This window comes from Labrus mixtus, chromosome 20, assembly GCF_963584025.1.
Source record: "Labrus mixtus chromosome 20, fLabMix1.1, whole genome shotgun sequence".
NCBI lineage: Eukaryota > Metazoa > Chordata > Actinopteri > Labriformes > Labridae > Labrus > Labrus mixtus.
This window is the reverse complement of record NC_083631.1, coordinates 6,360,216-6,385,613: the sequence shown is the minus strand read 5'-3', so window position 1 is coordinate 6,385,613 and position 25,398 is coordinate 6,360,216. Positions and strand designations below refer to the sequence as shown.

General features: G+C 42.0%; 2 protein-coding genes across 5 annotated transcripts in view; both read left to right on the top strand.

Moving 5' to 3' along the window:
• The first annotated feature begins 216 nt into the window (after positions 1–216).
• On the top strand, positions 217–6,628 carry e4f1 (E4F transcription factor 1). 4 transcript variants are annotated; one of them, XM_061065411.1, is made up of 14 exons: positions 217–358; positions 617–750; positions 845–926; positions 1,354–1,535; positions 1,666–1,786; positions 1,886–2,038; positions 2,189–2,376; positions 2,520–2,756; positions 2,984–3,101; positions 3,238–3,455; positions 3,571–3,769; positions 3,861–4,024; positions 5,076–5,138; positions 5,609–6,628. In XM_061065411.1, the coding sequence occupies exons 1-14, from the start codon at positions 262–264 to the stop codon at positions 5,975–5,977; spliced, it is 2,325 nt and encodes a 774-aa protein (XP_060921394.1). In that variant the 5' UTR covers positions 217–261; the 3' UTR covers positions 5,978–6,628. The 4 variants fall into 4 exon arrangements, with proteins under 4 accessions (XP_060921394.1, XP_060921397.1, XP_060921392.1 ...); XM_061065414.1 differs by having other exon boundaries at positions 845–935; positions 2,213–2,376; XM_061065409.1 differs by having other exon boundaries at positions 845–935.
• Positions 6,629–7,310: 682 nt separating this feature from the next.
• grid2ipa (glutamate receptor, ionotropic, delta 2 (Grid2) interacting protein, a) overlaps positions 7,311–25,398 on the top strand; it is a 33,618-nt gene continuing 15,530 nt past the window's right edge. The window contains exons 1-7 of the mRNA XM_061065399.1: positions 7,311–7,987; positions 10,156–10,409; positions 11,065–11,397; positions 11,493–11,647; positions 22,326–22,601; positions 24,527–24,612; positions 24,969–25,038. Coding sequence (XP_060921382.1) covers positions 7,906–7,987; positions 10,156–10,409; positions 11,065–11,397; positions 11,493–11,647; positions 22,326–22,601; positions 24,527–24,612; positions 24,969–25,038 — 1,256 coding nt within the window. The 5' untranslated portion in view covers positions 7,311–7,905. The remainder of the gene's footprint in view (positions 7,988–10,155; positions 10,410–11,064; positions 11,398–11,492; positions 11,648–22,325; positions 22,602–24,526; positions 24,613–24,968; positions 25,039–25,398) is intronic.

Sequence of the window (25,398 nt, the reverse complement as noted above, 5' to 3'; positions counted from 1 at the left end):
TATGAACCAAATACAAGACATATATGGAAGTGTTTGATATAATGTAGGCTTATATAAATACTTGTAAAGCTGACCGACTCTTGATAATGTGAAATAAATAAATAGGCAATTTAATAAATGGGTAAAAACATGTTTCCCCCACCCTGTTGATGAGCAGACACGCTGACGCGACCTTTTGTTGTTATGACTACGGGGTCGTAAATCCGCCATGTTTTCCCTCCTTGTAGCAGCGTTGCGACAGAGACGGAGAACTCGAACGACATGAATGTAGAAAATAATCATACGGCAGAAACAGAGACGGAGCAAACGAAGGACGGCAACGAGACCATCACCATTCAAACTACACTGGGAGATGAAGGTTTGATATCCTACTTGCAGAAAAAATACGCAAAAACACATTAAATATTGTGTTAGGGCCTAGCTAACTTCCTCCATCAAGAAAGTTGCTAGCAGCTAGCTGTTATTAGCAACAACATTAGCTTTGTTTTGCTTCCTTGCTGCTGATTGAAGTCCACTCAGTCGGCAGTATTTTTATCAGCTTTGTGGTAGCTGCTAGCACAAATACGTGTAAATGAAGTTTTTACATTTTGAATTGTGTTGTTTTCTGTGCTGTCAGATGAAGATGTGCACAAGTGCGGACGCTGTCAGACAGAGTTTTCCACGCTGGAGGCTTTCATCCAGCACAAGCTGCAACACAACTGCCGACGTGTTGAGACACGGGAGGAGGGCAGTCAGGAGGCCAGTGAAGAGGTACACACTGTGTTTATATCCACATTTATATCCAGTAATCACTACAAGAAGAACAAGAGGTTGAATTCAAGTCGTTATATTCATTTTTCCACAGGTGACAACAGCCAATGGGAGTCCTTCAGAGGTGAAAACAGCTGAGGGTGCACCCACAGATGAACAAGTGAATACCACTAATGGTGAATGGAGTGAGAAATAATTTCTTCTTTGGATATAACCTCTTTATTGCTATAAATTCAGACTTTCGCAATGTGTTTCTTGCGACTATTTATATTGCAACAATTGCGATTTATTGTGCAGCCCTACTAATTTTGCCAATATTTTTTAGCTTTATTTGGTCGACAAAACATTACATTCTCATGATGCAGGCAAGAAGTTTACTTGCTAAAATTGCTTTTGTGCTGTAAAAAAATGTCAAGATTATGGCAACATATGATCAAGAATGTACCTAAGGTTAGCAATAAAAAATAAAAAACAGACATCAGCAATTGTTCAGTATTTCTGCTCGAAACAGGATTCAAGCAATAAACTAAAAATAGCAACCGGTTAAATGTTCTTGAATCTACAATGGGATTGAATTGTTATTTTCTCTTTTTTTTCTGACAGATGAAAGCATTGATGTCTTGGGTCGAGGTCGCAGGAAGAAAATAGTTTCACATAAAGCAACGGAGCAGTCAGATGGGACCGAAGGATCCATATCCGACAACGCTGATGGTGACAAACCTGTTTACAAACTGAACAGTGACGGACGCTACATTTGCCAACTTTGTGATAAGACTTTTAAAACAGTGAGTGTGTGTGAGCATGTTTTACCAGAAAACATTTGTTATATGTTCTTCCATAAGTCCTGGAAATAAGAAATGTTACAGTTTATAACTGTTGCAATGTTCAGTAATACAATTTTTTTTTATCTCTTAGACCAACATCCTGAGAACTCACATGAAAACTCACAGTGACCAGAAGAACTTCTCTTGTAGTCTTTGTGGGACCTCCTTCCGCACTAAAGGCTCCCTGATTCGTCACAATCGACGTCACACTGGTGAATATAGCTAGAGGAACTGTGTTTGTCTTGTAGTATTAATGTACTCTAGTCAGTTCTTCCAAATGATGACGCAACCTTCTTCCGGTTTTCTCGCAGACGAGCGGCCGTATCGCTGTAACTTGTGTGGCCAGTCCTTCAGAGAGTCGGGTGCCCTCACCAGACACCTTAAATCCCTCACACCCTGCACGGAAAAGATCCGCTTTGTTCAGTACAAGGAAATCTTGGTCAGCAAAGATGGAGTACAAAAAGGTCAGGTTTAAATCTTGTGCCAAATCTGTTTTTGCTGAAGATGTTAGCTTGGTGATAGCTCTTTATTTAAAAAAAAGACTTATGAGATTTAACTGTTGGTGAAGTACTTGTGGTTTTCCAAAAGTTGGCTGTTTTGGCTGAATTGTTCAGGGGTTGACGATAATCCTGCTGCAGTGGCTGGCCAGCAGGAGGTGGTGGTTTTGGAGCAACAGCAAGAGGAGCAGGAGATGGTGGAGGCTCGAACTGCTGTCGTCAGTGTTGTAGAAGCTGGTTCTCAAGAGGTCCTTCATCGGGTCCACTTCACCATGGAGGTGGACGGAACAACACAGGAGCAGCAGGTGAGCAGAGAAAGGGTTCAAATCGAGCTTAAAGTCCTGCATGTAACACACAAAACACACATTCTCTCCTTTAAAGTTAAATTTGTTGCATAAATTATTTTAAAAAAGTGGAGCTTAAACTCTTCTGCATTGTTTGTGGCCAGGTTGTGGTAGAGCAGTCTCAGGCGGAGGCCCTGGCAGCTGCAGCAGCAGCAGGAGACAACCTCATCTGCCAGGCCATCATCAACTCTGGCATTGCACTGGGGACAGAGGAAGCCGTGATCGAAGAACCCCAACAGGCTACTGAGGAGATGCATGAAGAGGATTCTGACTGTCCTGATGTTGAGGAAGGCATCGATGAGATCCATGTGAAGGAGGAGTTTGTGGAGATGGAAGCAGAAGTAAGGATAGCAGTAATTGAGATTGAGCAGTTCTTTAAAAACACGACCAACATTGGTTCCACAACAGCTTTCCGATTCAGTAATGTTTTTCCTGTTGTTATTGATAGACATATAATCTTCTCTTGATTGCAGATTTATGTTTTGTGTCAATAGTAGAGAGCCTGGGCCTGTGTCTGGTGGTGCACTGACTATTTTCACGTTTTATTTGTCTGTTTTTACACTTGCAGGAAGAAGAAGAAGAAGATGACAGTATTCAGACAATCTCAAAACTGTACCAGTGTCCTCACTGTAACCGCTCCTTCAAGGGACTGAATTACTTTCGCTTTCATGTTAAGGGCCATTTAGGTAATTAAAAACCTTTTATAATGAATCTCACTCCTTGCCTTCTCAAAATATGGAACCAAAAGAAAGCAGCTGCTGGGTCTGACCCCTTTAAAAAACTACAGCTACAGATATATTTGTGACCTCTCTGTTTCTGCAGGTTACAAGCCTTTTAAGTGCACATTATGCCACAAGGAGTTCCTGACTGGTTACCTGCTGAAGAAACACATGGAGGTGCATGTCAGTGAGAGGAGGTACAAGTGTGGCGAGTGTGGCAAGCTGTACAAAACCATCGGGCATGTACGTGAGCACATGAGGGCCCACTCGGATGAAAGACCCTACCAGTGCTCCAGATGCAGCAAGGGATACAAGACCAAGGTAAATCTGGCAATGTTATACTTTGTACTCTCAAGTTTTATTCATGTAGTATTTTGTTATTCATCCTTCAGGAACATGAAAGGCACTCTTTCACATATCTTTTTGTCCTGCTCAGAATGCTTTGCAGGTGCATCAGCGGACCCATGGGGATGAAAAACCTTATGTGTGTCAGTTCTGCATGAGAGGCTTCAGGGAGAAAGGATCTCTGGTGCGACACATCCGCCATCACACGGGGGAGAAGCCTTTCAAGTGTCCAAAATGCAAAAGAGGCTTTGCTGAGCATGGGACTCTTAATCGGCATATGCGTGCTAAAGGTGAGTGTGATTGACAGTCAAAAAAAAGAAACGTTAAAGGAAACAGGTTTTTTGAAGCTAATAATGGCACACCTTTGTGTTTTTCCACCAGGAGGCTGCCACAAGGACGATTCCTGCGAGCAGCAGGGTGTAGTAACAGAAGAGCAGGCGTCGGTGGACAGCCTCGCTACAGCAGCCATCATCTCGGAGGATCCTCATGCCGTCCTGGTGGAGTTCTCCTCAGTGGTGGCAGACACACAGGAGTACATCATCAAGGTGAGCGTCGAGGAAGCAGGGCTACTACCTCACATAACAACTTAGTGTTGCTTTCAGGGCCATTCATGAGAAGTTAGTTTTGAGAACATTCTTCTAACATTTGTGAGAAATTGATCGATTTCCTGATTGTCATCAATGGCTCAGCACTTTCTTACATTTCAGGACCGATTTAAAGGAAAACCTGTTTTGACTGAAGCAAGGATTGAACTTGTCTATGAAGATGAGTTACACCAAACAGAATGAACTGAAAATAACATTTTAACTACACATTTAAAGGCACCCTTCTCATTTTTAAGTAAAAGCTGAAAAGTAAATAATTTGCATTGTTCAAAAATAATACTGCAGAGCTTAGTGGAGCTAGTACGCTAGTCGGAATAACTGATTACAAAACATGTTGAAATTGAAATTGTGAAGAAATAATATCAAGCAACACACAATTTAAAGCCCCAGACAAAATACCGAGATTTTTCCTGTTTTTATAAAGATATATTTAAGCATCTGTGGACCTGGACAGGTCTACAAAAATACTACAATATTTATTTATACTAAGATTAATGCACATGTTACATTTCAGTCATTTTTTTATTTTTGCACAATGATAAAAACACTTCACAACAATAGTTTTTATGAAGGTATACCATTAAACACTTTTTGTTTCCTAAGTTAGAAAACAGCTCTGCCTATGAAGATAAATGATTCAATCCATCTCATTATGTGTTTGTTTCATGTCCATGGTCGAGGGAACACTGGGGATGAGTTTATTGATTGTTACAAAGTTTACTGAATGTAGGACGGTCATTTCTTTTCAGTTTAAACTGAGCAACGTATGTTGGAGTCTTTTCATTACACATCTGAAACAAAGAAATGTATCCTCCAACAGCTTGAATTCATAATGTCTTCATAAAGGAGTAAGGTTGCTGCATGACTCGTTTGGGGCCATATTGATTTATTTTGTCCTTTTTCAAAGGTTTTTCATACAAGTTTGTGGTTAAGAATTTATTAAAATGTGTATATATACTAACGTCTTCTTTTTCATCTCTTTGTGCCCTAGACTCAAACTGAAGAGGAAGTGCAGGAAGAAGAGGTGACACTCATTCAAGACGGACAGAATGAGGTCAGTATTCATACATCCACAGAGAATCTTTATAAATCTAAACGTGGATGCAACTCCTCATTTCATGACCATTTATCCAACAAATGTTTCATGATTTATCCACTGATGATATTGTCAAAAATGTCAAAGAAAGAGAACAATTCTCTTTTTAAGTCCCAGAGCCCAAAGGGGTTTCTTCTTATTTCTTTCTTGTTAAGCTAATAGTCTTAAATCCAAAAATAATGTACAGTATGTGCATTTTCAAATGATAGAAAATAAGTAGTAAATCCTTACATTACGAATATGGAACCAGCACATTATTTTGACATATTGTCTTGATGAATATCTAAAAAATGGAACATTAACTGTATAGGTGTACATTTTATTAATCAAGTAAACATTTGTACCTCTCAAACACAAAAAGTGACCATAGCTCTTAAGCGTATTTACAGTCACTAATAACCTTTTTGCATCGACCCTCTCTCTGCCAGATGGGAAATCACATCATGAAAGTGGTGCAGCGAATCGTTAGCCAGTCCCAAGGCACAGGCAGCCACCAGATCATCGTGCGGAACGTGGGGACGGACGAGGAGGGCCCCACCATCTCCGACTGTGGCGACACCATCACCATCGCCACACCCGAGAGCCTGACGGAGCAGGTTGCCATGACGCTGGCCTCCGCCATCAGCGACGGCTCGCTGCTGGCCACGGCGGGGGGCGGCGTCGAGACGGCGGACAGAACGGTTACCGTGGTTACCACAGAGGACGCAGTAGATCAGGGAATACAAGTGGTGCAGCAGCAAGAGGAATATGTCATCACATCTCCAGAGGAGGTGGAGATTCAGACTGTCGTTGTATGATGGAGGGGGAACCTCACTGGACAGTCAAGACTTTGTACTGGTTTATCTGAAGAGTGTGTATGAGCGTCATGTGTGAGACAAGACTGCAAATCAAAAGGCCAAAGTGTTCATAGAGTCTATGTCTGTGGGACACATTAAGAATGAATGCATGAGGACTACATAGTTCTATCATGTTTTTATTTTTTGCTGGTGGATGTACTCAAACGGACGCGGCCTACGTTACATTAGCTAATGATTTGACTTTCACCTTTTTCAACAGCCTAAAAAAAAACTAACTTGATTTATTTTGTACAGATTTCATTTAAATGCCTGAACGTATTCATCTTCTTTTAGATGATACAAACTGGACATGTCTACGCCTTTCATCTGCATCAAAAAGTGAAACTCCTTCTTTAATCACCTAAGATGTTACTTCAGCTCTCTTCTGTCTGCATCAGCTGCGGGCAAGTTAAAAAGCTCTTCACCTGCGCTGTGACAATGTGATGCCTTTAGAAGATCGGCTGATCGCGCGTGTGCCTGCAGAGTTTTTTTTTTTTTACCAGTCAGGGAGAGCGTCTCGGTACCCAGCTGCTCCTCTGAGCTGGTCAAACATCAAATTGTGTTCAGTTCCTTTAAGTAGCCTTTGCAACAAATAAATGCTATTTTCTTATACACTCGACTATATCTATCTTTTTTCATCCCTTCCTTTTTTTTTTCCTTTCAGTGTTTGCTAATTTATTGCACTTATTAGAAACTTGTGATTTTTTTGTGTTTACATTTGTTTTCAAAAATTATGTCGATGGTGACACAAAACAACAATGAAGACTGTAACATTTGTTGGAGTCATCCCTGAAGTGACATCATGTTTCTATCTTGCAAACTAATTTTTTAAAGCGCGTATATTTAGGATTAATGTGTTTTTTTTCTCACGTTCTCAGAAAGACATGATGTGAGCTGTTTTATCTTTTTATTGTTCTTGTTCATGGTTAAGTTTTGCCGACCTTAACTTAGAGCAACTAAATATAAGCCTATTTTTTGACCTGTGTCTGTAGGTCTTACATGCCGTTATTTTCATCATTGTGTGAAGCAGTCTTATTTTGCTTATTTTTTTAGATGTGTGTGTGTCTGTCGAATGAATGTCACCTACCATCTCCTCATGGGCGACCACCTGCTGTGAACCCACTCACACCTGCCAGGTAAAACACACATTTACTGTTTCACCTCCCTCTGGGGCACATGGACGCACCATGAGGATTGTGCTTTGAGCCTTAACTGGTGTTACTACTTTCATTTCCGTGCTTTTAGTGTTGTATTTGGTGTGTAACCTTGAGCGTATCTTCAGGCTACATCGCTGTAACTGGTGCTCCAGTACTCGGGTTAACACAGCCGCTATAATCAGAGAAATGTCCCTGGCTGGTACGCTGCACAGTTTCTGGGTCAGTCCTCAGCCCTCTGAGGGGGCCCCATCCACATGAGCAACAGAGAGCGAGGGTGGGAGAGAGAGAGAGAGAGAGCGGGTAAGGTATTTATAGAAAAATGGGGCTTCGCTGTACCTTTTCTTGCAAAGAACCATTTCAGAAGAGCGTGTCCCAGTTTTCTGATTGTCGCTCAGCTTTAGGCTTTGGGCTGAGGCTGAGGCTGGTCTGCCTCACCCAGGATGGAGAGCCTGACTTCAAGACCCTCTCCGCTCTCCGCCAGGCTCCCTCACCTGAGCTGCAGACTGCTGGTTCTCTGATTGAGAACAAAGGGAGGCATTGAACCTGATAACCTACAGATGTGACCTTATAGGAACACTTGATTTGGCCAGCTGGGTGGAGGCTTTTGGAGGCAGTGAGCTCAGGTGAGGAGCGGCTCGAGGGTGTCCGAGGGCACCCTTCAGCTGCGTCGACCTCCAGGCCGGGGGCGAAGGGAGGCTGGCCGGAACGTGCCCTGCCGCAAGCCGGGCAAGGATGAGGCGTTTCCTGAGCAGAAAGGGCCGCTTCTCCCTGCGCCAGAGTAAGTCTGGGACCCGGAGTGCCTCCAAAGATTTCTGTAAGTATTTCTCTGAATCCTAATTTTCTTACTTGATGTCCATGAAATTATTTGCAGGAGGTGGAATAAAGACTAGACATAAAGCTGAGGTCGTATATCTGGGTTGCAGGCTGCAAAAAAGTGGACAGAGAAGTTTTGACATTTTGAGTCGTTTGTGTTCTGTGTTAGGAGAAAAGATCGCGATCCACAGCCTCATGTCAGTGATTTCCCAATCTATTTGAGATCAATAATCAGCTGCAGTTTGATGTTTCCTCTCAGCGAGCTGACAACAACTTCTGTGGCTCTTTGAATTAAGAAATGTTTTATTCACTCAGCCACATTTCACTTTGAACACATCACCCTGTGCTCCAGTAAGATGTGATTTTTCTTTCCCCCCCCCCCATCAAAGCAGATCTGACATTTCTACGCTGCTCTGCAGAGTCTTGCACAGCCGTATTTTCTCACTTCTTTTGCATGTCTTTGTTACTCTTCCTGCTTCCTGTCTCTAATTAAGTCTTCTGTCTTAAGCTCCCTCTGTCTCCATCTTTCTGCGCCTCTGATCACGTATAAAAAAAAGAAGAAACCTGAGCAGTTTTCTGCAGCAGATTTGATGGATGACTGTGTGCAATTGTTTTTGTACTTTGCAGCTTTATGATTTTTATTATGCAAGTGTGCTCGGTTGTATTTCCCAACCTCAAGTTCTTGAGTTTCTTTCTAATTTTTCTCTTTGGACTTATTTAGTCATGCAAGACACGGAGAGTGGCAATGCAACCTTGTACTGATGTAAAACATGTTTTATCCTATTTGCAGATTCAATGAAGGTTCTTCTTCTGTCCTTTTGTTGTAAGCATCATTGCAACAGCAAGGTGACAGTGCAGAGTGAGAATTTGTATAACAAATGAACCAGAAAGCACAAGTTTTGAGGTTCTTCAGTTTTTGTAGTCCAGAATAAAATGTGTTTTGGGGATGTTTTGTGAGACACTTTCAACAGAAAACATCATAATGTGAGCTGACAGATCCCCATAATGTCCCACATACATCCCTGGCTGTAGATGAAAGGATATGAAGTGAGCCTGCCGGGACACTTCCTGCAGGAGAATGAGGCCAGTGACCAGGGGAAGGCCATCAGTTCAACATGTGGGCTAGATACTGACAGTCAGAAATAACCTGCTTCACTTCCTTTTACTCTCGCTCAATTTACAGATGACCAAACTACCGATCTAAAAATGCTTTGTTGCACGACTTCAGTGTCTTTGTATCTGTCGCTTCGTTAAATAGACCAGTGTACCTGCTGCTTACAGCTCCACCGCTGAGATGCCCTATTTAAACCAGTAGAACATTTGACCTCCATTTTCACAGCTCACAACCTGCTGGCCTGTCTGAACAGCTTGCACTAGATACCAACATTACGATGCGCTCACATGACATAAATATCATACAAGCAGTGAAACATTTCAGCACTATTAAAAGTCTATCAGAGACAGCGTTCTGACTGAGACCGAACATCTGCCTTTAAAGAATATTCAGTGTGAGGGATTCACACCTTTATCGCCGCCTGTTTGTACAACTCAGGCGTCACTTACAGTCCAATATGCCACTTATCTTTTAACACTCATTAAACATTAGTACAATCCTGGCCTCCATACACTTTCACTTTGTTCATTTTTAGGATTCATTTAAAGATCTTATTGCTTGTTTTTAAATCTTAAAAAGGGTTAGCAACTCAGTGCATATCTGACTTTCTGCACATCAACACCCCCTTGAGGTGATTGTCTGCTGTTTCTTGTCATCTCTAAAGCCAGGCTGAAAAACCAGAAGTGACTGTATCTTTTCAACATGGGCCCCCCAAATGATAAAACAAGCTACCTCCCAACATACGAATCTACCCCACCTTAACAACTTTTAAATAACATCTAAAACCTAATTTTATATTTGTTGGCTTTTAAATCGAGATGAGAGGGGTGTGGTCTCTGTCTTTCTGTGTCTTTTTGTGTTGTCTTTATAACTGAATCTTTAAGGTGGTTTACTGACTTTTAAGTGTTTTAAGTTTTGATTTATTTTAAAGGGGTTTATATCTGCTGTGCTTTATTTCTGCTTTATTTATTATCTTTTATTGAAGTGGATGGTTTGGAATATACTCTAATGAGGATCTTTGAACAAGAGACTAGTTGATACTGTCCTTTCTCCAGACCTCGGCCTTCCAGCCACCAATCAGAACTGGCCCGAGGCGTTTGGCTTCCGACTGGGTGGCACTGGGCCCAGCTACATCCTGTCCGTGGTGGAGGGCAGTAGTGCCTACCTGGCTGGCCTGCAGCCCGGGGACCAGGTGGTGGACATCGAGGGCCAGGATGTGACCAACCTCAGCACACCGGCACTCATCGCTCTGGCTCAGACCCTCAAGACGGTGCCACCCAGCATCGGAGTGGTGTCACGGCTCGAACAGGTCAGCCAACACATACACACAATACCCCCCCCCACCCCAGGTGACAGTTTTATAAACAATCTAGAACAGCTTGACTTATTGTCATTACCAACCTAGTCATAATATACTTACAAAAAATACAAAAAAGGAGGTGATCAACCAGCAGCAAAGAAATTCACTTAACAGTCGGCCATTTTTCCTGCAAATCAGTATCATCTTGTTTTGGACCGGGTGATAAACCTCCAGTTACTCCACGGTTGCTTTAGGTACCGTAATGTTTCCTTGCATCCAAAAATGTGCCACAAGATCCTCAAAAATATATCATAACCTTTTTTTTTTTTTTTTGAAAAATTACCCAGATTTTATACTAACAACAGAAAAGATTATATAATTTTTAGAACACGTTTTCAGTATTAGGTTAGTTAGTAGGTATTTTGCATTCATAAAAAGCAGCAAAGACATGAACAACATGAATAAAAAGAGGAAATTCTAAATATATTGGCTGCAAATGTGGTATTAAAAGCAATCACTGGAAAAAGCAAAAACAAATAAATTAGTAATCAAATGAACAAAAGCAAATACAGAAGCTTTGGATTCAAAAACTTAAATGAAGATACAATCAGCTCTGTTGTGGTGAAAACTACACCAACGAGGCGACCGTGTTTTCTCTCCTCAGATTGACATCACTCCTGGCCCTGACGGCCGGTTTGGCTTCACCATCATTGGAGACAGCCCTCTGATGGTGGAGGACTGCATGCCCAACGGTCCAGCTGGTCGCAGCGGCCTCAAAGTCCGGGACTACGTCATGGAGGTGAACGGCATCCCCGTGAAGCACCATGAAACGGCAGCAGCCATGATCAAAGCGGCTCAGGGGCGGCCTCTGCGTCTGGGCGTGCTCAGCATGGCGCGGCGGCCCAAGCGACTGAGCAGCAGCATGAGGGTGTTGTCACAGAGCGGGGACAGTGTCAGGGAGAGTCGTGCTCACAAGGCCATGGAGTTCAATAAGAAAGTAGGTGTGATGCATGTTTTCTTAAAGAAAGTGAATGTGCTTGCTCTTTCATCTCCAGTTTTCTAAATGAACCCACGCCTTTGTTTATCCGTCAGGTGGAGGAAGTGCTCGGAGAGGAGCCAGATGTGAAGGAACAGCTGTTTGAGGTGCTGAAGCAATACGCCGCTGAGAGGGATGTAGAGAGTCTGGCTGAGGCCCTGCCCGACATCTTGATCACAGAGGAGCATCAGCAGCTGATTGACAGCGTCAGGTAGCCTATCAGATTATACGCCATACATGTCTGTGTACATTTGTGCCTCTTGTTTAGACTTTGTGTGATTTACAATTCTCCTCAAGTACAAACATTCTTCTGCACTAAAGCAGATTTATGCAAATTAAATCAGGGGAGATTTCACCCTGAAACTCAGTTCTGCTGCAGCGGGGGCTTTACATCTGCTGTCAGTATCTATTACTGCCTGGAGAGCATCCAGTACGGTACATTCATGTTTCAGCCAGCAATGCCGTCTGCAGTCTAAACTCTCTAAAAAAAAATGTGTTTGTGAATTTAAGGATGCATTTAAGTCCCTCAAGCTTTTATGGAAAGAGACTGTGATTTATTTTAAATATACTGACAAGACTGTCTAATGGCCAAATACTGTAGAGACTTCTTGGGTTAGTGAGAGACTAGCTTTATTCAGACTGCTGTTTCAAGCTGCCATATTTACGCCCTGTGATGTTTCGCCTTCATTATGAATATTGCAGAGGCGTAATGGGAGTACAAAGTGATCCCCCCTCTGTACCGTGCATGTTTAACTGTCTATGTGAAGCTCCTGCTGTGCTGTGTGCCAGCAATGACTTTTTTGTTTTGGATTTTGAAAATTAAAAAAAATCTGAGAAGTACACCTATTTAAACAAGTCTTACTAAGACTGGCTCACTAATATAACGCCGTAGCAGTATTAGTATGAAATGAATGTACAAAGATGTGACGACAGCTCAGCTTAGTTAAGGCAGTCTGAAAAGGGCTACTGTGTTTCTTAGTTTACATTTTAAGAGGTAGTGCTACAACATCAGTACATTTCAAAACGCGATTAATTAGCAGAATAAATAGATTATGGAAGGAAAACTCAATAACAGCCAAGCAAGACCTTCAAACTTTTCCAAATAGAAACAACAAAACAACATAGAAGAACTGATTAAATCTCAGTACAATGTTGTATCATTATGTTTCCATAACTTATTCTAATAAGCTTATTTTGGGATAAAAGTTTAAGCAAGACTAACGGCAGTATTCACGTATGGCATTAACTGCCACAGTCCAGTTTTGCACAACTTAACTTAGGGTCAGCAGTAGCTCAGTCTGTAGTGGACTTGGATTGGGAACCGGAGGGTGGCCGGTTCAAGTCCTGGTGCGGACCAAAATATGGAAGTTGGGCCAGTAGCTGAATGTCTTGACAGCTCTGATGCCCTCCCTGTGTAGCAGTGTGTAGCAGTGTGTAGCAGTGTGTAGCAGCCCCACTCAGACATCTCTGCCTGTGTGAGAAGCATGCCCCTCAATAACAGAGTGTAAACCAGAATTTCCCTCAAGGATTGATAAAGTATGTAAAAGATTAGAAATGAAAAGAAGATGCACAATTATGAGCAAAAACTCGTTCATTGCTCCATGAAGTCAATAATTTACAAACTTCCCCCCTCAGGAGGAACTGTTAAAAGTTGGGTGAGCGTAATTAACACTTAAAATCATCTTTGACCTGAAACAGAACAATGACTGCGGCCCTGGGGTGCCAGAGAGTCACTGTGCTCTGTTTCTCCTCTCTCAGGTGCAGCACACCACCACACAGGGGTATTATTGGAAGTTCTCCGCTGAATATTGCATTTCTCCCTCCTCAGCACTGATCAGGAAAACCAAAACCCCAAACCCAGTCTCTCTGCACACACACTTGGCGATATATTCTGTCACTTCCTCTCCTTTTATCTCTCCTCTCACTTGCTCTCTCTGCCTTGATTTTCTTTTCTCTTTCTCCCCGTCAGCTGAGATTCACTCTTTGATACACGCACCACATTTTCACTGGATGCTGTTTATTCCCTCCTCTGCATACAGCGCTAAGCCGCTACAGCCCAGTTAGCTGTTGGTGGTGGAGCCATGCACACACACGAAAACAGAACAACATGCAGATGCTTCCACCGCGTGCACATAGTCCTTGCTTTGAAATTCAATGCTGGAGCTAATTATGACCTGCTGCCTCAGGTGAGTACTGAAAAACAATTTTAACATGTGTTGACTTTGTAGCATGGCGTGAGGAACTGACCATGAAGGTCTGTCAAACATGGCCATTTATAATGGCACAGTTAAAGTAATTATAATTTCAGCCTCGTAGCAATCAATTTGAATCTTTCCAGGGAATCATATTTTAGTAGCAGTCCTTCCATTGAGGAAACAAAGCTGTTGTTTAGCTTTTTCTGTTTTTCCGTTTCATGGCTGTCTGTTTCAAAGGTGTATTGGCACAATTTGTCCCAAACAAAGCTGCCTGCTAAACTGCTTTGTTGTGTATTTTTTGCATACAGTTTCATTAATTATGCATCATCTTTATCATTAGAGGACTGAGAACTGTTTTCCTCACCTTTAGGCGGAGAAAAAAGTCCTTCAACTCTCCCAGTTAGAGCATCTTTTTAAATAAATCCAGTCCCCGATTATTCATAGAAACTGTGACCCTAAGTGGCTTCAAAATGCAACGACTTCTCTTCCCTTTTTCTGTGTGCATCAGCGTTTGTGTCGTAGTGTTTTTGTCATTATCAGTTTGTGCTGTTACCTTTACACTCATTAGGCTGTGCAGGTCTGACAGGGTATCATTGGGTGTGCCGCTCTGAAAAGGGGCCAGCTTTGGAAGAGCTCTGGATGTTTTGGCGCAATATGTGGTGATCATGTTTCTGTCGTAGGAGCCTCTGGGAGTTTTGCCTCCGGGTTGTCCACCAGCCATGCCTCAGGGTGCTGTTTGTGTCAACTGCTGCTGCTAAACGATATGTCTCCGGCATCTGGGCAAAAGTGTTATATGGAGGTTCACTTTTCTTGGTTAAGTGCGCTGCAAATGGTATTTATATAAACGTCATTTACATATACATAAACTGTTTATAGGTTGCTTTTTTTCCCTTCCCGCAGTTGGTCACAAACTAACACAAGTCAAAGTTGTACAGAAATTCATGATTATTCCTTTTAATAATTTATTTAGGTCTTTTTGTGCCTTTATTGGTGTGTGGATAGTGTTGGAAATCAGAGATAGAGAGAGAGACACACACAGATACACACAGAGACAGAGAGACGTGGGAAAGGTGCCACACAGATTGAAACCCAGGCGGCTATAGCCTCCGTACAAGGAGCGTGCACACTTCCCACTACGCTACCGGCGCCCCAGACGTTCATGATAATTCCTGTTGCAGTCTCAACAAGATCAAAGATAAATGATTATACCGAAAAAGATCTTGATAGCAGCCTGATTGAATGTTTACTCCCCTGAAGATGAATGTAGTTTGTGTTTATCCCTCATCGCTTCCTTAACGCCTCAGCGGCTCCTGTTTCCCGGGACAGTACAGAGGACTGGCAAGGGGTGACATGTGCTCCCCCCCCCCCCCCCTTTGAATTCTGATTGGTCGCCCCAATATCCTAAACTAAGATTGGCTATTCATCTTGTCAGAGGCGGGACTTACCTAAAGTTTTTCTGCCCATTTCAATATGGCGCATTTCCTTTTTGTTTGTACTCAAAGGCAATGAGAAAGGCTTCCACACACTGTCTCTCTTCATGATGACATATTAACTAGATTTGTTACATTACCAGAATATAGTTGGAAAATTACAAAAATAAAGTCATATTATTACCAAAATAAAGTAGCAAAGTTAGGCTACGGTTAGCCTTGTATGCTATTTTGAAATGGAATATCTAAAGAGCAGCAAAGGCACTCAAACGAGGTTGTATTCAGTTATTAGTGAAACATACAGAATAGTTTCATAAAGATGCTGACTGGCTGCTCCTCACATATTCCCTTTCAAAATAACCACTGCCTAATGTTACAATTTAAAGCTTGTAACATCAGCCTTTAGGAAACACATTATCATGTTTACTTAACTGAAAGTACACAACAAACCACACGTAATCACATTCTCTCCACTCCATAATGTTTTCTCCACTCGAAGTGCACTTTAGAGGAGATTTCATCATGTTCTGTTTGTCATAGCGGCATCTATACGGAGGGCATTGTTGTGTTTTTCTAACATTTGTAGATTTGGATGGGGTTGGGTAGGCGAGGGGGCGTGCCAACTTGATATTTGAGAATACAAGTCATGAGCTGGATGCCCGTGTTGTCTTGTAAAGTGTGGAGAATGAATGTGTCTGCCACTGACGCTGTATCAATCTCTTTTATCCTCTTGCTGCCTCCTCCTTTTTTCTGTCTCTCCCTCTATCTCAATCACTGTCACTCTCTGTGCCGGTCACTCAGTCGCACACTTGTGAAAACTCTTCCACCAGACCACCCTCCGTCCGATAATCAAAGGCTCTCAGTCAAAGGATGTATAAGGTTTGCTTAACATCTTATGAGTTTACATCTTCTGTGTGTAAAAACTTGACCAGCTGTGCGCCACACTCCGCTCAGTCTGCCTCTGTCCCTTCTCCGGTTTGCCTCGCCCTCCCACAGGATGTGTTCTATTTTTAAGCAGCCTATTTCTTTTAATAAATTCTCTTTTAGGTTTCTCAAGCGCTTGCCAGCGTCGATTCTTGAATGGCCCTGTAAAATGCAGGGATCAGAGAGCGCTTGAACACTTGAAAGTTATGCAAAAGATTTTGTATTTGCCGTGTCAGTAGAGACAAACTTGGAACACCTATTAGCTCTTTTGTTCATGCAGTTCTGTGGTGTTATGCAAATTGAATGTAATTATGGTGAACTGCAGTCCTTTGTTTTCGACTGTATCTGTTTATATACTTCAAAGATGTGAATTCAATTAGACTGATGCATTCACAAACTGGGATTAAGACGACAGTGCTGCTGTCTGTTGAATATCAAAGTGTTTGTGTCTTATTGCTGTTTTGGGCTGGAAATGTTTGAACAAATCGATTTCAGTGTTGTCATACTTGTAACACAGACATGATTGTCAAAGTTTTGCATGCTCACGTATTCACAGCACTGGTTCTTGTGTGTGCACACACACACACACACACACACACACACCCCTATTGTGCTGACCTGCCTATAGAAATCCACCGGGGCTCTCCTCTGTTCTCCTCTCTTTCTTGTCTCCCTCCTCTCTTACTCCTCTGTTCATCTCATTCCTTCCTTCCTCCCTCCACTGAGGAAAGAGAAGATTTGTCACTCACTGCCTCTTACCTCCGCTTGACGGATGGCTCTGTGACGAGGGTTATCCCTCAACTCTGACTGAGAAGACTACTCCAGCGGGTGACCCTGACCCTGGCTGCAGCGGAGGAAGACGGGGACGAAATATGGGCTCAAAGGACGGGTGCTGCCCCAAACATAAAGTTGGAGAACAGCTGATGATGCTGCCTGAAGTTTTCCTGGAGGTCTGGAGGGATATGATACACATCCACTCTTACAGTGTGTTCCCTCCCTCTCTCCCCTGCTCTCTCTTTCTTCACCTGGCTGCTTTCCGAGGCTCCAGCGAGCGTTTTTGAGATCCAGGACCTCTTCCTTTTCCTCTCTTCCTTTCCTCCTTTGTGCGGGAGAGTTTGTTTGTTCAAACTAGATGGGGACTCACCGAGATAGAGGAGAGGCATTTGCATTTCTTAACTGAGCTCAGACACCTCGCCAAAGTCCCAGAGAGCCATGGGAAGGGATAGGAGCCTTTCCAGACACTTTCGGTAGGGAACTTTTCCTTTCATCATCTCAGCAGTGTTCGCTGTGTGTTGTGTTAGTTTACTGACTTGTATCTGAAGTTGCTGATTTATTGTGCGGCTGCTTTCTGTGTTTGGTATCAAAGTTTTTTTGTTTTTTTTTAACATTTTTTGTTAACATGCCAAACAAAAAAAACTCTACTCTCCTGAAAGTTTATTCTAGCTTTGGAAACTTTAATTATATTACTGCTACTACTGATGTTCTTTCTTGTCATGCTGTGGCTCCTGAAGCTTTTATTTCCACACTGATTTGTACCCGTACGCTCTGCTTCCTGTTTGCATATTCATAACTGTCCCAGCTGTCAGACTGACTGATCAGAAGTGGGTCTGTTAATAATTGTTCTTGCGATGAGTTTCCCAGCTGATTGCAATTGTCATTCATCCCTCTGTGAGTTGCGTCCTTGATCCACCCCTCCTTTAGACCTAATAATAGACTCCTTTCGCCCTCATTATAATTGAGGGCGTCCTGAGGCCTACATCCAACTTCAGTGTAGGAAAGCTGTGAAGTTTCTTCACACCAGGTGACGAGATTTGACAAGGGAAACATTCCTTTTCCTCCTAAGATTTACCTTTTGGCTTTTTGCCTTTTATTTATATCGGAGAGTGGATAGAGTAGGAAATCGGATGAGAGAGTTGGGAATGACATTTGGGAAAGGAGACTTAGACCTAGGCTGTCTGGTTGGAGGACTCCAGCCTATGTCCATCGGGTGTGACCTATCTGCTAGACCATCAACGCCCCGAGAGAAGAATTCTTTGATTAAGATCTCAACATATTAGGAAGATTTTGGATGATAATTATTAAGCTGTAGTTATTAGAATGAAATAAATAACCAGTAGAGATGCACTGATTGCGGACTTAGCAGATTGCCGATTCCTATACCCATGTTTTTTTTTATTACATCTTCGTAATTCTTCATAACTGTTTTTCAAATGGCTACTGACATTTGAAGTATTTAGTCTGTTGTAAGCAATTCTTCCTCTTGAAATATCACTGGAACATGTCGTACAAGCATGTCACTGTATAAGACTCCCACACTGCTTATGTTTTCTTTCATTTTTGACCATAGAAACAAATTAGAGCTTGTCCAACAGGTGACTTGTTCCGCCCCATAAAATAAAAGGTAAACTACTTTAAATGCCAACATTTAATGGTTTGGACACAAAAAATACACTGACACCGGTGCATGCCACATTATCTGCCGACGGGGCAATGTTTGTCGACAGGACAGATATGTGCCGATAACGACGTTCAACCGATGCATGTTGCATCCCTAAAGGCCATGCCTTGGGACTGTCATAAATGCCCCCATTCTGTATAGTTTTCCCACTTTACTGTTTGTATGAGCAGCCACTGTGATGTATGAGAGTTGTGAGGGAAAGTTCTGTGGCCTACATAGCCTGTGAGTGCAGACTAAACTGCTTCATTCCCAATAGTTACATGACCCTGGCCTAGAAAGAGCTCCAGTTCTCCACTTTCTCTCCAGTTTTAGTGGAGTCATATGTTACTTCTTTTGTCAACCTATCTGGCTTACTTCTTTTTTAGGCTTTTGCTTCACGTCAATTTTTCACTTCTGACAGCTTGTCAGTTTGTCTTTAACCGACTTGTTTCTCTTTCTTCCTCTGCCACTCGCTCTGCCTCCTCGTCAGCAAAGTTGACTGAGCTCAGACGGATTTCTTTCTTCTTCATGCTGTTGTCATGTTAAGTCTCCAACTATCGTCGTCATAGCTCCTCTTTCTGTACAAAACAACATCTCAAGATAGCTGTTCAGAGCAGCCTGGCTTCAGAGATGAGCACATTGCAGCCCTCGGGGAAAGTGTTTTTGACTTTTTGGCTGCATAAAGAGATCCTGCACTTAATCACTGTCACCTACATACAGTACACTCTTTCCCTTCACCTTCATTAATAAGGATGCTTTCATATTAGGCAGATTAAAATGTTATCTATAGAAGTCCTTGTCCTGATGATGACAAATCTTAGTGACCTGGGATGTTCTAACAGTTTAACACAGATTCACCTTTTTACCTTTTTCAACAAACTCACATGCACATTTTTCTACTTGATTGGTTGGACTGAAGGGACACATTTTCAACAATCTCTGCACCTTAATGAAAATGCCTAAAATGCCCAAAAAAACGAAAATGCCTAATTTTTTATAATAAAATAAGACACAACCACTCTTTGACTGAGATCCTCCAAGTTCAGAGAAATCTGCTGTTTTACTGTAAATCATTATCTCCATCATGGTGGTAATAAGGTCCAACAGTCAAACAGCGGTTAAACACTTTATTTTTAAATATTACGAGAAGCTGCCAGTGAAGGAAGCAATAATCAAGTGTCAAACAAACAAAAACATGCTGTGTGTGCTGTGAATGTGCAGTTAACTCAGGATTCCCATAATGTGTCTGTGATGGGAGTGGAAGACTCCACCGGGTGGCGAGCAGGAGGCACACTGCTAATGCTGCAGACTTTATACTGTTTGGTCCAGTACAATAACACGTGCAATATACTGCCGTAATGAGATTCAAGTGTGTTGTGCTATAACTGGACCAAACCTCCTGACTCCTGGAACGCAAAGCATAAGTGACAGGCCATTGTTACAGCCTGATATTTAGATTACAAACCAGTTCAATAACCGAACCAACTTCAAAAGATTTCAATGATTGCTGTTTGCTGTTGACACTACTATGCACAGATTAGCTTTGCAAATGGTCTCAGGCTTTGTTGGCTCAATGTATCTTGGACATATGTGGTTCCAGTCATGCTTTTTGGTGTATTTGGTTTTGCTTAAAAAAAGTTTATGGGGTCAGATTTCCATCTAGGTCATAAATCCCCAGATGAAATATTGCAGTACTATACATAAGTCTTAGGCCACCATAAGATGTGTTGTTATAGCAATGTTATTGTAATTCAACATGACATTCCTTCTGGAAAGCACCTTAATGTGAATTGATTTATTTTTCAGCATTAAAACAATCCCAAGTACACGGTTAGAGAAGTGAAATCATATTTGGAGAGGGAAAACAGATGATAAGACACTGAGAGTTATCGACTGGCCTCCACAGAGTCCAGATCGAATATCATAGAGGCGTCGTGGGATCAGTAGGACAGAGGAGGAAATAAACGACAGCCTGAATTTGTAGAAGAACTCTAGTAATGATGAAGGAAGCTTGGTATAACATAACAGAGGATTACTGAAGAACACAAAGGTCACACTACAACCTGACTTTTGTCTGTCATGGTTTTTTTTGTGTACACATTTCCTGTATTTCTTGAAGATGTGTTTTATTAAAAAGACTGAGTAATAACTAGACGTTTGTTTAAACCACAAACCTAAGACTTTTGCATAGTACTGTATCTATTAGCATCCCTTAACTTGATAGTCAAATATTGGTATGGCTGCAGCTCAGCTCTTAATTCAAACCCAATGCTCCCTCTTAGTTTTTTGTGAAACAACCAGACATAGAATCATCCAAGCGTTGCTTCCTAACAATGTTCCCAAATGTACCTGCAAAGGGACTGTGACGCCTCACATCTAAGCCTTATCCTCACCCGCAGTGTTTGAGTAAGCAGTTGTGCTGTGTAGAAGGATGCACACCGAAGCTGGTGCGCTTGGAAAAACAAAAGCAGTGTTTTTCTGCTCTGCACTGTGGAAACACCCAGGAGAATTATGTTGCAGACAGAGATTGAGAGAGGCTTGTGTTGAGGATGGAGCAAGCTATGTTTTTCAGGCAGGATGGAGCGGAAGATATGCAAAACAGAAAAAAGAAAGAAGTGGTGTTTAGACGGGTGTGAGCGGTGGTTTGCTTTTGGATGTGTGTTTGCAGAAACACAGATAAAAGAGAAAGAAAAGCATGGAAGATGGCCTATATATTCAATGGAACAGGGCACCATTAATCACCTTAAACACAATTATTGGCCATGTTTCCTTCTATTACTGGGTCATTTCTGTTCCTATGTTATGCAATTCTCTTCTTCTTGCAGATAATTGGACAAATATAAACCCTATGCAGCAGTCTGCACGTCTACAGGAGAGTTTAATTACAGTAGACATCTCAAGGAATCTAAAACATCAAAAGATCGATGTCAGCTTTGAGTGCAAACTAAAAAAAGTGCTGCTGTCTTTATATCTGTGTGCTGAAGTTGATGTTGCAGGGAGAAAAATGTTGCACAGAAAAGGCTGTGATGTTAATTCTGCAATAAGCTTCAGACTACTTCTCTAATACAAGACTTTCTTTATACATTTGATGCAGAATTTGATTTTGTCGCCGACACTAAATGTTCTCCCTCCAATCTTCTTTTTTTATCACAAAATGTTCAAAACGGATCTGGAAAGTGGATGCTCATTGTTCACTAAACAACCCCTGGAACTCGTGCAATACCACAAACTGATATCTAAGAGGAAGGGTTTTTCCTTTAAGGAGAAAAAGGCATTGGTAGTTGATTATGGGAGGGGGGGGGGGGATAAAGCTAGAAGGGGGAGTGGAGCATTTTCTCCCAGAGGTGGCTCTTTCTCCTTTTTCTTCCCGCATATTAGCTGTGAGCTGTCACTGATGCTGAACACTCGTACCTGCAGCTGTGAATGTGACAGGACCGCACATACAACGCTCACCTCTTTTCCTCTGTCATCCCCTGGATCACACTCAATTACATGCACACACACACAAACTTACGCTGGATCCCTTCTACCTGCCTCGGCCCTCCCATGAGACGACATGGACAGAACTATTTTTGAACCAATTAAGTGGAGCTGCACCAGGAGCTGGAACAAAACACAGAACAAGAATCCCTCTGTTTTTTTTAGGGATACTTTGGACTATGCAAGCTTTGAGAGATTAGAAAGAGGAATTTTGGATTTTGTCTGGATTTGAGCTCATGTGATTTTGTTGTTGGTTTTCAGTAAAGCTTTTGTGTGGAGCTCTGATGTGGAGAAATACGCTCGGTCTTCTCAGTAACTGGATTGGAACTGGGTGCCTAATTTCTCTCTCTCCTCCTCTGCATCCCTCCTGAGTGTCCTCTTGTCGGTTTCAAATTTGTCTCTTGATTCCACAATGTTTGCCAGGATCTTCATTCCCAAGAAGCACCGGGAGCGTTTTGACGAGGTGGTTTCCCAGAGCCTGATGAGCAGGATCAAAGGGCGGAGCTTCAGCGACCCTAGCCGTAGCCACCTCCGCCGCAGCAGGAGCGAGGACCACCCCGAGCGCCTCCTCGTCTCCACCCGTGCCAGTTCAGTGCCACGCACCCACGCAGAGGAAGGCGGGGCCCCACCAGCACGCGGCATGCGCAAGACCACCTCACTCATAGCTGGGCACTCCAGCGGCAACACCACCAACTGCAGGTGTGTATGAAGTGTTAACCTGCAGAATGTGAAAGTGTTGTCCCTTTAATAATAAATACAGCCATTCTCCTGATAAAAATGAGAATTTTAAAATCACAATCAATAACTTATTCTCTTACTTATGTCTTGTCTCCATTACATTTTGTATTTTCTCACTGATTGTTAAAACTATTTATCACTATCTATATCTTGTGACTTTTTAAAGATGTCTTTTGGGGTGTTTTCCTTTTATTTGATAGGTTAGTGGTTAGAGTAGAAAATCTGGAAAGAGAGTGGGAAAGGTGCCACAGGTCAGATTTGAACCCAGGCTGCACGCTTGGAGGACTACAGCCTCCTTACATGGGGCACGACCTTACCGCTAGGCCATCTGAACCCCATTACTTTCTTTTTACTTTGCTTTTGTTCTTTTATCTCTTTTCTTTTTTACTTTGTTTTGCTGCATTTGTTTTTGTTTTTTTGTAATTGTAATCTCATCGTGCTGTTAATCCTGTAACGTGTAATTTATGCGTGTTTTAAATTTAATAGTGTTAAACTGCAGGCAGTAAAAGCCAGTGTCACAGGATTTTCTGCTCTCATCCCGTCATTTTAGCTCCCGACCGCTTCGTCCTTAACTTTTATTTCCCATCAGGTACACTCAGCGTGCCAGATTTAGTTTTCAAAGAATACCCTTTCCCCAAAATAACATCTTCTCCTTCGTTTCGTCTGGAGACATTTTTTTGAGAAGTGCTGTGACAGATCTTCCTGAGTAGGCAGTGGAATTTATGTGAGCTCAAGATGAGTAGGAGCTAAGTGGATAAATAGGCCCTTCAGCGGGAAAGCCGATGGGAAGAACATAGTTATTTAGAACCGTCATGCCTGCTCTTCCGCTCCTTTCATGTGTTGTCATGTTGTCATCTGTCATGTCTTTAGGAAATGATAACAGTTATTCTTCTATGCTGAGATACAAAAAAAAAAAAAACATCATGATCATACTGAACCGAATTAAAAGACACCCAAGAAACATATCATCATTATGATTACAATCATCCCGTCACCAACTCGTCATTTGGTTGTGATAATTTGCCCCAAGAGACTGCTTGTCTCCTCGATGGCTCTGCCTTACGAGGACTCTCTTGGGATGCACTGTCCATATTTAAGCAGGGCTGTTAATGCAGGATGTGAATTTAAAGCAGAGTGCTGAATACAGAAATGTGCAGGAAGTCTGCGGTAGGATTCCTTCCAGGATGAGAAGGAGAACTTATCAGTCTCATTGCATTATTACCTTCCTCTTTACAGATAACCTTTTGAACAGATCACAGCCACTAAACTGTGCAACGAGCTGCAGTTCATAATGAAATGATCCTGACCTGACTTCAACTCTCTCTGTGAAGAATATTCAACGGTTTATGAGCAGCACTCACTTTAATAGTGAAGCCTCCATATGAGTTACAAAACAAGCCAGGCCATCAGAAACGACACTGAGTCTGTTCCTGCTACTCGGGCTTCTTAAACTCAGACTCAGCCGTTTACAGTCTGCAGATTAAAAGACCCTTTTCAATTTATCTGGCTAAGTACAACAGTGACCTGTGTTTTGGGCAATTAAAAGAAGGCGGGACAAGCTATTTGTAAAAAAATAATAATACATTTGTCTTATCATAAAGATAATAAAAATATACTGGAAAGGATGAGCAAGGAAAGAAGATTCAATATCCTCATAATAACTTTATACATCATTTATAACCACTCAATAACATATATAAAGTCCATCCGTGTTTCAGTGGTGAGCCCTCCATTATGTATAATGTATATTTTTTAAAGATTAACACATTTAACACATGGATTCATTAAGGAATAGAGAGTATTTTTATTTTTATTTTCTTATTCTTTTTTTATGGTGGTTTTTCACAAGTCCTGTATTTAATCAAAGTTCACATTTGTGTCTTTAGGACAGTGAGAGTATGTAAGGGCAACATGAGCTTTGGCTTCACTCTCAGAGGACACGCCCCTGTGTGGATTGACTCTGTCATCCCCGGTAAGTTAAACATGTCTGTGCACAAAGATTATTGGAAATATTTGTCTGATGTGGCCCTTTAATGAGGAAAAGTTGTGTTCCAAATTAGAAAACAAGCAGATCTTTGGCTCTGTGGTAAAGGTTAAAGTAAGGGGTTGTGAGTGTAAGTTTATGTAGATGTTATGTAAGCACATGCTGGGTGTGTGTGAATGATTAAGCAGTTGTCACGTATGAGTAGTTTAAGCACAACACTTTCAGAGTGAAAACAGTTGATGACATCTCTACAGAGCATCGTATGTCTCTAGTGTTCGGCTCTTTAAATGAGAAAATAATCAAATGAAATGTCTCCGTCTCTTCTTCTGTTTTCTGTTCCGCAGGAAGTCCAGCAGACAAGGCCGGTCTGAAACCAGGAGACCGCATCCTGTTTCTCAATGGGCTGGACATGAGGTTGAGCTCTTACCCATATAAACTAACAAAACACATCATTTGTTTATGTTTATTAATATACTCAAGGTCATCATGAAAGCTTTTTTTATTTAAAGTCAATATAAATACAGAAAGAAGGTGCCCTTGCTTTAGGTGGTTAGTTGTTGTTATTAAAGGGAGTGAAACTTCATCTCACATAAAAACAAGTTTCTCATTGGTTTATTTTTGGGGCTTTTTCTGCCTTTATTTAGAGATTGGACAGAGGATAGAGTCTGAAATCAGGGAGAATACGAGTGGGGAATGACATGCTGGAAAGTAGCCACAGGTTTGATTTGAATCAGGCTGCCATCTTGGAGGACCATAGCCTTCGTACAAGGGGAG

Bases quoted from the DNA above. Each gene is read 5' to 3' on its own strand.
- e4f1 (XM_061065409.1), top strand. From the start codon at position 262: ATGAATGTAGAAAATAATCATACGGCAGAAACAGAGACGGAGCAAACG. The intron at 936-1,353 runs GTGAGAAATAAT...TTTTTCTGACAG, and splicing joins TACCACTAATGGTGAATGGA to ATGAAAGCATTGATGTCTTG. The intron at 3,456-3,570 runs GTAAATCTGGCA...TGTCCTGCTCAG, and splicing joins GCAAGGGATACAAGACCAAG to AATGCTTTGCAGGTGCATCA.